At 42.5% G+C, this 11,525-nt stretch overlaps 1 protein-coding gene across 1 annotated transcript; it reads right to left on the reverse strand.

Moving 5' to 3' along the window:
• Positions 1-1,605: 1,605 nt before the first annotated feature.
• On the reverse strand, positions 1,606-8,743 carry LOC115666280 (probable sucrose-phosphate synthase 1). The gene is made up of 13 exons (XM_056306450.1): positions 8,509-8,743; positions 8,269-8,358; positions 7,089-7,330; positions 6,751-6,814; positions 5,900-6,598; positions 5,379-5,495; positions 5,137-5,268; positions 4,848-5,024; positions 4,462-4,515; positions 4,324-4,386; positions 3,295-4,236; positions 3,013-3,140; positions 1,606-2,274 (listed from the first exon to the last, which is right to left on the reverse strand). Exons 1-13 carry the CDS (start codon positions 8,689-8,691, stop codon positions 1,995-1,997), a joined length of 3,171 nt encoding a protein of 1,056 aa, XP_056162425.1. The 5' UTR covers positions 8,692-8,743; the 3' UTR covers positions 1,606-1,994.
• Between the last annotated feature and the right edge of the window lie 2,782 nt (positions 8,744-11,525).

An 11,525-nucleotide genomic window follows, 5' to 3' on the forward strand; every position in this document is an offset into this window, starting at 1 on the left:
AAGCGAGGGCAGCCCTCGCCCGCCCTAGCGAGGGCTGACCTCGCCCGACGCAAGCGAGGGTCGCCCTTGCTAAATCCAGCGAGGGAAACCCTCGCGTGGGCAGGCGAGGGCAGCCCTCGCCCGACTTAGGCGAGGGTCACCCTCACCGGCGTCGGGCGAGGGCGGCCCTCGCCCGATCTAGCGAGGGCCGCCCTCACCAGCGGCCGACGGGGCTGACCTCGCCGACTTCCGCCTCTGGCCAGTCGCCGGTTCGGTGACCGGCCAGAGGTTGAAGATGAAGAAAAAAAAAGAAAAGAAAAAAAATAATAAAATAAATAAAAAATTTGAAAAAATAAAAAATAATATTAAAAAATTATTAGTTTGGGGTAAAATTATCACAGTTGTACCAGTTTGGGATTTTTTGTGGTCAAAAAAATAGTTCAGGGTAAATTTGTCACGAGTTTACCAGTTTGGGGTTTTTTGTGATAAATTCGGGGTAAAATTATCACAGATGTATCAATTTGGGGTTTTTGGCGGTCAAAAAAAAAGTTCAGGACAAAATTGTCACATACGTACCAGTTTGAGGTTTTTGGTGATATTAACCCGACTAAAAACTACACCGAAAACAATTCCTTGATTCACCAAAACAAGTCCCATGCAGTTAAAGACTAAACCAGGGAAACACGTGAGGGATTCTGTGGATAGTTAGGCCAGTATCGTAACAGAAGGATCGGTCCCCGTCTGCATCAGTTTCCTTGTCAGGACTCATGAAGGTAGGTGTTCATGTGAACTATATACAACAGAATGAGACCCAAAAATAAACAAAACAAATCATAGAGCGAGGACTCGTTTGGTTCAACTTTGAAAAGGGGCCATTGGGGAATGCAAATACCTAAGTTAAAGCCCCTTGGGGAAATGCAAATGACGTTTGATAAAAAAATTCGTTATGAAGCTACTTTGGCCAAAGTAGTATTCGGCTATTTTTTTTTTTTGCAAAGGGCTTTGGGATCCTTTTTTATTAAAAAAAAAAAGTTACCCATAGCCGGAGTCGGCGAAGGGTTACGGCCGCCGGCGAGCCAGATCTAGCGTAGGCGGCCGGAGCCCGACCTTGGGTGACCCCCGGCGAGGGTTACACGACCCAGGTGGCCGTCGCCAGGGGTCTCCTGACCTCAGGCGACGAGGCCTGAGGTCGCACAACGGGTCGCCTGAGGTCGCGTGATCCAGGCGACGGCCGCCTAGGGTCGCACGACCCAGGCCGACGGCACCTGGGCGGTCGCGCGACCTCAGGCGGTCATCGCCTAGGTCGAGCGACCTCGCCGGCCCCTCGCTAGCCCTTTGCCGTCTAGATCCGATGTCGTCGGCCGCCCTCGCCGACCACGCTTTCGTGAAGAAGATAAACAGTAACAAGGGGTCAAAACCGGAATATTAAAGTTTGAGTGAGGATAGTTTGGGAATGGAAAAAAAAATTTCAGCATTTGTGAAATGCCGAAAGCCTAAAGCTGGTCCAAATGCTAGCATTTGGCCAATGCTAGGCCGAAAGCTAAACCAAACGGGCCTGAGTATATATAAGAAAAGCTTTGAGTTACGCACTCATGTGTGAAAGAGAGAGAGAGAGAGAGAGAGGGGGAGAGAGAAGGCAACTTATGTATATACATCATGTTCATCCTCAGATACACAGGAAACATCTTGGGAGATTGCACTGGTTATCATTGTCCAAAAGAAGAGCATCAGAAATCCAACGGCACTACTATACAAGTAACAGCAAGATAATGGCCACCTCAGGATCTCGTGGCCCAAGGAAGTGAATAAAAAGAAAAGAGAAAGGTGGCTCTTTTGAGGCAAAAAGGGAACACAAATACAGCTCGGATTCAACACGTACAGAGGCTTCATCATCAAGAGAACAGCTACGTCGGAATGCATCTTGAAAGAAGGGGGAAGGAATGAATGTGAAGCTGTGAGGGATGATGACGAGTACCTCTCGTAAAAAAGTTTAGAAGAGGTCGTGGAGGAGAATCTCACTCTTTTATGACTCCTAAATTCTCCAGAGAAGCCCGAATGTCATCGCTGCTGCAGTCTTGAGATGTCTGAACGATGTTTGGGCTGTCAAAGGGCATGACATCTGAAAGAGGATAGTTTCTGTTGGCATGGAATTGATTGCTGGCGCTACTACACACCCCCTTAAGTATAACACTCTTGTGCAGCCCTCCAAGCAATCCCTCGTAATCTGTGTCACCACATTCTCCAACAAAAACCACCATCTTTGATAGGTCGACTCCCCACCGGACATATAGGTACCTACAGGAAATTTTTTTAGTTCAATTTGGAGTTGATCAAGCCTGATGCAAATAACGGACATCTCTACAACAGAGTACAAGGAGACGCAGTGCACTCTGAGACTCAAAATGTAATCGTAGTGTGAATTATGGCTAGAGAATTCAATGGAAGTCTAGTCGCATCATTGTGCCTGTTACAGGTAACGGTCATTTATGACCATGCTCAGTAATCTTATCAATTGATGTTACAAGACAAGCGAATCGTTCACAGGACATTAGAAATGTGCTTGTCAGGCATGCCGCATGCAGTTCCTTGTAAAAGAGCTTGGCTGCAGTACTCCATATATTTCCTAAATCCGCATGACCCTCCTTACAGCTACAAAACTCTGCTCATAATGGAATTTGCTTCGAGTTTCTTGGTCAGTAGAAGGCATTGCCCTCCCCATATACCTTTACTCTTTTGTTTTATTGGTCACTGATGTTCAAATGAATTGTCTTTACGGTGTTCTGTAGTTGTATGACAATCTTTACCAGAGCATTGTAGTTAGACTATTAGGTGCCATTATTTGGATTTAAGCCATGCTCTTCACATCCATTTCTTAGGGGAAGATAAGACTCGAATATCAATGCCTCGATGTGTATGTTTCAAACAAAACAAATGTCTTGGGACCTAATTTGAACAAACATGAAGTTTTGATCAAAATGCACTTATTTCCATCAGATATTTTCAGATCATCCATGACAATAGGAAAAGCAATACCTAAGTGCTTGGGCACGAGATGCCAGCACTGGAATGACATTCAGCCTGGTCCAATTTTGGCAAAAAATAGCATGCGAACGTAGAGCCTGAATTCTCATCATCTTCCGCAGCTCCTTAACCGGGGGAACCTGCAGGACCAAAACTCAGAGAGGCTCACTTATTTCAAACAGAATACTAGGACTGACAGAAATCAGCAAAACCCCAATATCCCCTCATCTGTATCAAAAAAAGCTTGCTATACTTATCCCATGAAAAACAGAGTTACAAAGAAATAAGGTGTACCATTCCCGGCTTTTCCACTTTAAAGGTGTAGCAGTAGTCGGTGGAGAGCTTCTCTGCCAAAGTGACAATCTGGGCTTCATTTGCAGCCTTCTTGTCAGTAATAGAAGCTGCCCAACGAACCAAAGTCTTCCTTAACCCTTCCCCACCCCATCGATATTCAATGTGTGAATGGTAATAGAAGTCGATCACAAACGGACGGTTCTCAGAATTGAGAGATGGATAGTAGAGATCACTACCACTGTTGCAGATAAACGCATCGAAATCATAAGGACTCAACCCCCCGGAAACTAGAAAACTATGAATCTCAAACATCGTCAAAGATGTTGACAATATAAATCCGACGGAGCCTTCATTCCTTTCCTTATCCACAGAAGAGAAAACCTTTTGTATGATTTCAAGAAGATCTGTCAGTGAATCACAGTCCACCGCAAGGACAAAGATGTGCTTTCTCCTCCTCAGGGGTGGAAATTTGGAAGAGTTGGCATTCTGATCAGATTTCTCCATTAATCCCGTTTTCCTATCCTTTAAAACACCTTTGGACCATGTCATTACAGCATTCTCTAACTTATTTTTTCTATCTGTTGCATTGTCTTCAGATCCTACAGATATCTCATTTCCACTAGCTTCATTCTTCTCCCCATCCAATGAGAACTTCAAATTTAGGGACAGATCCTGTATATCCCTCAAGGAATCACTTGGCGAATCAGATTCTGAATTTCCAAGACCATCCTCACTTCTTTGCCACTGTGGATGCCTGGGCTTGCAACTTGCTATTCTAGAGAGATAAGTCTTGCAATGCTCCGGCCATGAAAATAGGTGAATATTCTTCAGTCCATTCTGCCGGCACCTAGCCCAGAGCTGTTTATCTGCCACCAACTTTAGAAGAGCATCAGCAATCGACTGCTGATCATGGGGATCAATAAGAAGGCCATTGTCAAGAACCTGCACTTTTTTTCCTTTCAGTCAGTTTGACAGGATCTGGAGATCTAATACCATGAATAATAAGATATATTCATAGAAAAGGCATACCCTGTGTATATCAACAGGACCTCCATTTTTTGTGGCAACAATCGGCAAACCATGAGCTGCTGCCTGTTTGACAAAAGAGGGAGGACTCTTATCGTATAATGACTTGAGAAACTTAACACTTCACAAAGTAATGCTCACCTCTATTAAAGTAAGCCCAAATGGTTCAATGAAAGCTGGATTGATGAAAACACCCTGAAAAAGAATCAGATCAATATTCATTGAGCCGAAAATTGCACGCGTGCATGCAAGTCGGTACTGGCTTATGTGTGGAGTGTGGCATATAATCTTGACTAAATCAAAAAATATAACAGCACAACACGATATAGAACAAATATGGCTGACTCAAGTAATCAAAATGGGGTTGCTTGTTCTAGTGTATGTTCTAAGCAAATGGTTGCAAGATGTCAGTATCAAAGAACCATGCGAATAAACATGGACTATCTGTGAGTTGCAACAGCTCTCCTGGGAAAATCAACAACCGTATTCTCACAGATAACTTGTTTAGCACAATACTCCAAAGTTACCTTTGTTTTTGCGGCTAGCCGATATATATCAGGAACATCAGATTGTTTGTGGTGTTTAGGATATGCCACTTGCCCATAAAGATCATATTTGTCAATAAGCTTGAGCACGGACAGGAGGACGGAAGAATTTGTGCTTGACATTTCATCAATGCCATCTCGATTACCCATAATGAGAGTCTGTATAACAAAGCGCTAAATGAGATTACCATAATCTTCACAGTCTCATAACATAATTAAGAAGAGACTTTACCAAACAAATACCATGGTAATGATCTTTAGACTATATTACCAGATTAGCCAGTTCTTGTAATGGTCGGCATTCTCCAAATGCTTTAACCAGTGTGGTGATGTTCTTCTTGGGGTCTGGCCTCGCAAGTGCTAGTATCATGGGCTTCCTAGGGTTATTGAAAAATCGCATTATCTGCATTATTACAAATCAAAAGTGAGTCCATGCCAATGCATGTGCCGGAAGAAGCTTAACTTGAGCCATTCTTCAAAATTTTAGCTTTTTCAAACAATTTTGCAACAAACCTCAGGCCAAATAGGTGGATCTGGGGTAGTAGGATGATCGTCATTTCCTTCCATCTCCCCATCCATATCACCATCTTGGGGAGCAATATTGTGAAATTCCATTCCTGGAGGTATTATCTGAATTGGTCCCAAGAATTGCTTAGTCCACCTTATAATACAGCGTCATCAACAATAACAATATCTACACATGCACAAAATATACACATTTAATTCCCTCACTCCCTCCCTCCCTCTCTCTTATATATATATATATATATATATATATATATATAAAGCTTGCTGCTCATCTAATTTTCTCTCCTCAACAATCAACCCCAAGGCACCCGAGCAAAATGTAGATGATGATTAATTTGCATAATTCACTGAAGAATCATTTAAGCATTAGTAAGCCAGTTTTATAAACTGGTATGGAAATAAAAGGTGCGAAAAAGATTGTCACATCCATCATGCGATAAACAACGCTAAAGAATGAGAGAGTTATGTCTGGTAAGGAGAAAAAAAAAGGAATTTATATTACTTACAGCCATGCGCGGCATGGACCTTCCATAACAGCTGACATTGCGCTTTATCCTTGCTCGTAGCTTCTTCTCCAATATCGGATCAAAACCATCATACAAGCGCCATTGCTCATCAATCTCCTGCCTAGTACTAGTTATCACAATCTCAGAGGAATCAAGGGACAATTCTTCTGCCTCTATGCGGCGCATTATCTTGTATGTCGTATTGATTTCATCCTTGGACAGACGATTTTGCTTGAGCAGTTGTTCCAACTTATCTCGACCAAGTGAGTGACCAGTAAATAGCATTGGTACATTTAAAGCCCCAGATAGAAGAGCAGCGCAGTCCCCAGCATCAGCATAGTGACCATGGATGGCAACAGGCCACACTGGTTGGCCACCACCAACTTGCTCTCCTAGGACTTTTGACATTTGTATTACATGGTTGAGCGCGCCGTCAACAAATTCAGGGATATGGGGCCACAAAAGTTCCTTCGGAATATACTTATCTCTTGGTCCAAAAGGTATACGGACAATGTAAGCACCACTGCTCTCTCCCATTTCTTCTGATAAACCTTCAGAATTTCTTGAAGCCAACATCTCCGTCGGTTCGCCATAACTCCAATCAACGTCTGGTGATGATACCTGCCTAGTAAGCAAGTCCACTCGATAAACACCTGGCATTGAACCTAACGCCCTCGCAAGTTCAACGACATACTTGACCTAAAGAGATAACGGCCCACAGTAAGTCTTCTAAAAATCACCATCCCATATATGTACCCAGAGCAAGGGTTATTAGAGCCTTTGTGAACTCAAACAATAGTGATACTTTGTCAAACAAAACAAGCAAATTCGAGATCACAACTCAAATCTACCTGACCACCAGTATCCGAGTCGCGGCCAAGCTCCATGTTTTCACCCCGTATCAGGCCATGAACACTGCAGACAACAGCAGTGATTAAGAAATAAATCGAAGACATTCTCATATTCCATGGAAACATGTACAATACACTAACAGTTGATATAAGTTTCTTTCCATCATCCAGACAAACATGGTTGCGTCGTAAAAAGATCAAGTTGCATATGTGGCCGCATTTGTCTCGTCAAGTTCTAAAAGCATAGGTGAACTAATATATGAGGGGGTCAACAATGTCTTGTTTGATGGCACTTCAAATGGACAGAGTTGCGCAGAACAGAATATAACAGCACATGCCTTATTAATACAATGTAAAGCTTCTTCCCCTTCTGCTGACTAATCCATGTCTCCATTGCATCAACAGAACTTATCCTAGGCAATCTGCCTCTGTTGCTATCACCGTGAGTCGATATATCGCTGACTGCATCTCCCTTTTCTCCCTCAGATAAGTCCTCAGACATGTCCGCAGTTGCTTCTCTGCGACCCCTTTCACGTTCAAGTCGACGCTTAGCTTTTCTCTGGGCTTCTTCGCCTTCAAGCTAGTCAAGGATCAACGCAACAAACTGAAATCAGAATAGTTTACTTGAAACCTGAACAGAAATACTTTTCTGTTCTTCAATTTGCAGAAAATAATGATACAATATTAGTTATGAGTCCCACCCCCAAAACAAAACTATGTGAACTATAAAAGAAAACTGCCTATTGCATAGAAATCATAGATGCTAAATGTAAGTCAAGTGAATTAATTCCAGAAGAAATCAGTCTTCTCACGAGAAAATAGGCTCGCGGCCATAAAAATGAAGCATCCTTCAACAATCTTATAAGCTACTCACCTTGAAATTAATTTCTACAGCTATTTCACAATTAGCTACTTTGTGGGAGCTCATACCACGGCCAGCGAAATGAAAAGCATCAGTAGTCAAGAGGGACCATAAAGAAAACGGAGAAAATTATATTTCTCGATTAATCTCCTCATCCCTTTTCTTCATTGAGAAAAAAAAAATCAAAACCAATACTTACAGGATATAGTTCGCTTCCATGCTCTCACCAGAAGAATTCAGGAAAAGAAAAGTTTCCAAGTGTTGCTTTTTTAACTCACACAATGAACTCCACATATTCACACAGAACAAAACACTTCAGATAGAATCCCAAATATCAAAAGCAATCCCAAACTAGAGAGTTTCCGCCACAACAAGTCCCGAAACAACAAACATAGAACTAGTTAAGCCAACTTTTAGCCTAAATTCCGAAAGCAAGTCTTTTCTCCAGCAGATAAACGAAAACATCCGCAAATAATCAACAAGCGATAACATCCACCCACCACCATCTACTTCTTCCTACCAACAAAGCTCAATCAAAGCGAAAATAGAGCACGACGCGCCCCGGTGACAACGACGGAACTCCGAAACCGTATCGAACCGGAAACCGATTCCCCAAACGAACAGCAACGAAAACCACAACACGAGCGAGCAAGCACCTGCTTCTTCTGCCGCGCCAGGTTCCAAATCCTCCAGCACATGTTCTCCAACCTCGTGTTCCTCTCCTGGGGGCTCCTCGTCGCCTGGGCCTAAACAACAGCACAAGCCGCAGCATCAACAACTCCGCATCAAACAACCAAAACAGAAACGCAATCCGAACCACACGCGCGCGCGCGAAAATGGACGAGCAGGCGGCCCGTTCCCCCCCCCCGTTCCGATCGGGTCGAATGGAATCAGACCTTAACCCAGGAGCGGTAGAGATCGGTCTCATCGAAGCCGGTGATGACCTCCTCGACGAAGTAGCGGGTGGGGCTGAAGCGGCCCCGCTCCCGGAGCAGCAGCGACGACCGCTTGTCGTCGAGGGCCGGGCCGACGTCGAGGATCGCCTCCAGGTAGCTGTTGATCCAGTCGTTCCCCGCCATCGCCGCCGCCGCCGCCGCCGCCGCAGTCGTCTAGAGATAGAGACAGATAGAGAGAGAAACTCTCCCTTCCTCCTCCCCTCTCCCTCCTTCGCTCCTCCTCGCAGGAATTCCAGGGAGAGAGAGAGGTGTCTGGAAGAGAGGAGAGGGAGAAGAACGGATGATATAAGGCAGTGGGGGAGAAAATAATTTTTTAAAAAAATTATTATTTTTTTTATTTTATTTTGTTTTGCCTAAGTGCAGGGAAGGGAAGCGAGGTGAAAATGGACTGTTTGGACCGTTGTTGCAGGTTGGCGAGAGATGGAGATCTCCCCTACTCTCCTCGAGTACGCAAAATCCGCGTACTCGCCGGTGGAATTTTTTGTTCTTTAATTTTTGGACGGAAGAAATAACGTTAATTATTAAGCTAATTATTTGGATTTTTCATTGTCGAATAATTGTTTGGATTTGAATAAGTTAATTAATGTTCTGCTTGTTTCGGGGAAAATGGATAATTCGATATAGCGTCTAATACCGCTTGCAAAATGAATGAACAGAAAAATATGCCTGTCGTCCGCGAAGATATTTGGACGTAAATTGTTTTCGATAATGACGACATTTTTCATTGTATGTTTATTTCGGGCAATCATTTTTTTTAAGGAGGTTGTTTTCCGAATCATTCATTTTCCGACAAAACAAAAACGCGCCCCAGTCGTGAAAAGTTATCTTGAAACATCATAGAAAATATTTTGAAAAAAAATTTTCGCATGGCAACAGATTAACAATCTAAATAGTATTTATGTAATTTTTCTTCAATTAAATTAAAAAAAAATGTTGATGGCAGTAGTCATCGTTATGAAATTTCATGTCTTTATTTTTTTCCCATTATTCCAAACTTCAATTTAACATGACTCGAGATTGTTATTTAAGGGTCTTGTTAACTAGTATTTTTTTAGTCATGTTAGAAAAGTTTTATATCGGAGAATGATATGGCGTGGAAAAGTTTATATATACATCATTGGTTCACAACTTATTAGCACCAAGGTGGGTTTTAATGGATTGATTGATCGGGATCGGATTCGAGCTTCTTCTTATATCGGGTTTGTTACGGGTTCCTAATAAATGATATTGGAGCCAATTATTGATTGGTCGACTCCCAATATATTCCGATGTTTGGTGTCCCGATGAAGGCGTGCATTTTATTTACTTTGTTTATTAGCTTATATATAGCTATATACTTTTGCTTTCAGCACTATGTTTTAACCGCAATCCAAAAAAATTGTTTGATGAAATTAATTCCGATTTATTCAATCATTTCTCCAGAAAATTAGCAGAAATTAGAAATGAATTCTCACGTATTTATTGGTCTTTCACTTTCCACATCGGATTTAAATTGGAAATATGGATTATCATCACAAAAAAAGACAAACTAATTTTGTCCTTAATTACCGAAGCATGTGCTGTACCGAATTGCTGCCCTTTTGTACAACCGGGGAAGGGCAAATCAGCTTCGACGGGACGGGTCTGGCGCGCGTGGGGCTGTCCTGGCGCGTGAGGATCCGACGGGCTCGTGACACGTGTCGAAACGGAGTGGAGAGTAGCCGCGGAATCCATACTCGCGAGATCGGGTATAGCATTTTTTAGTGACAAGCCTCGGCGATTGTAAGAGCGGGAAATTGGGGAATTATTCTGGCAGCATATGCTGGTCAGGAATAGTTAATTCCGGTAATGCCACGCGCCCACGCTTGCATGACCTCAACATTACTTTTTTGCGCTTTTTTTTTTTTGGCCTCTCTTTCTTTTCTTTTTTTTTCAGTATTTTCTAGGGGTGAGCGGTTCCCAGTCCAATCCGGTTCCAAGGCGGAACCGGGAACCGGACCGAGAGAACCGATTCCCAATTTTGGGAACCGCGAACCGGACCGGTTGGTTCTAGGACCGGGAACCGGACCGGACCGTCGGTCCGGTCCGATCCAATGGAACCGGTTACTTAGAGTTTGTGATTTTTTTTTTGTCAAACACTTAAGGTTTGGTTCACATTTTACTAATTTTTTTCAATGAATTTATGTCAATGAAGTTCACTTAGGGTTTAATTCACATTTTACTAATTTTTATCAATGAATTTTATGATAATGAAATTCACTTAGAGTTTAGTTCACATTTTATTAATTTTTTTAAAGAAAAAAATAAAAAATATATATATTAAATAGTCGGTTCGGTCCGGTCAGTCCGGTCCGGTCCGGTTCCCCCTTGGAACCGGGAACCGGACCACCCGGAAACCGGTTCCGCTTTTAGGAACCGGGAACCGGACCGATAGTCCCAAGAACCGGACCAAACCCGTCGGTCCGGTCTAGTCCGGTCTGGTCCCGGTTTGGGCAGTCCAAGTTGCTCACCCTAGTATTTTCGGCTTTCACTTTTTCCGTCCCTTTTGGAAAATATGAAAATAAACTCAAGTCAAAAAGTTAAAAGAAAAGGATTGTGCACTTTTCTTTTGAACCTTTCTTCATTTTTCATGGTAAAAACGTTTTCAGTATAATATTTTGGGAAAATGGTACAAATAGTCCCTAAGTTTTGACCCAACATGTAATGTGATCTCTAAACTTTTAATTTATTCAATGTCATTATTAAACTTTTGGTACATACTTAATTTAGTCATTCAACTATGTGTAAATATTCAATGCAGTCTTTCCACTATATTGAACATGTACCAAAAGTCAAGGGACCACATTAAACAAATTAAAAGTTCAGATACCACATTACACACTGAGTCAAAGTTTAATAACCACATTGAATATTAGGTTAAAATTCAGAGATCACATTACACACTCGGTCAAAGTTCAGGACTGTCTATGTCACTATCG

This window comes from Syzygium oleosum, unplaced genomic scaffold, assembly GCF_021117445.2.
Source record: "Syzygium oleosum isolate NSW1041296 unplaced genomic scaffold, Sole_v2.1 Sole_v2.44, whole genome shotgun sequence".
In the NCBI taxonomy this organism is placed as follows: domain Eukaryota; kingdom Viridiplantae; phylum Streptophyta; class Magnoliopsida; order Myrtales; family Myrtaceae; genus Syzygium; species Syzygium oleosum.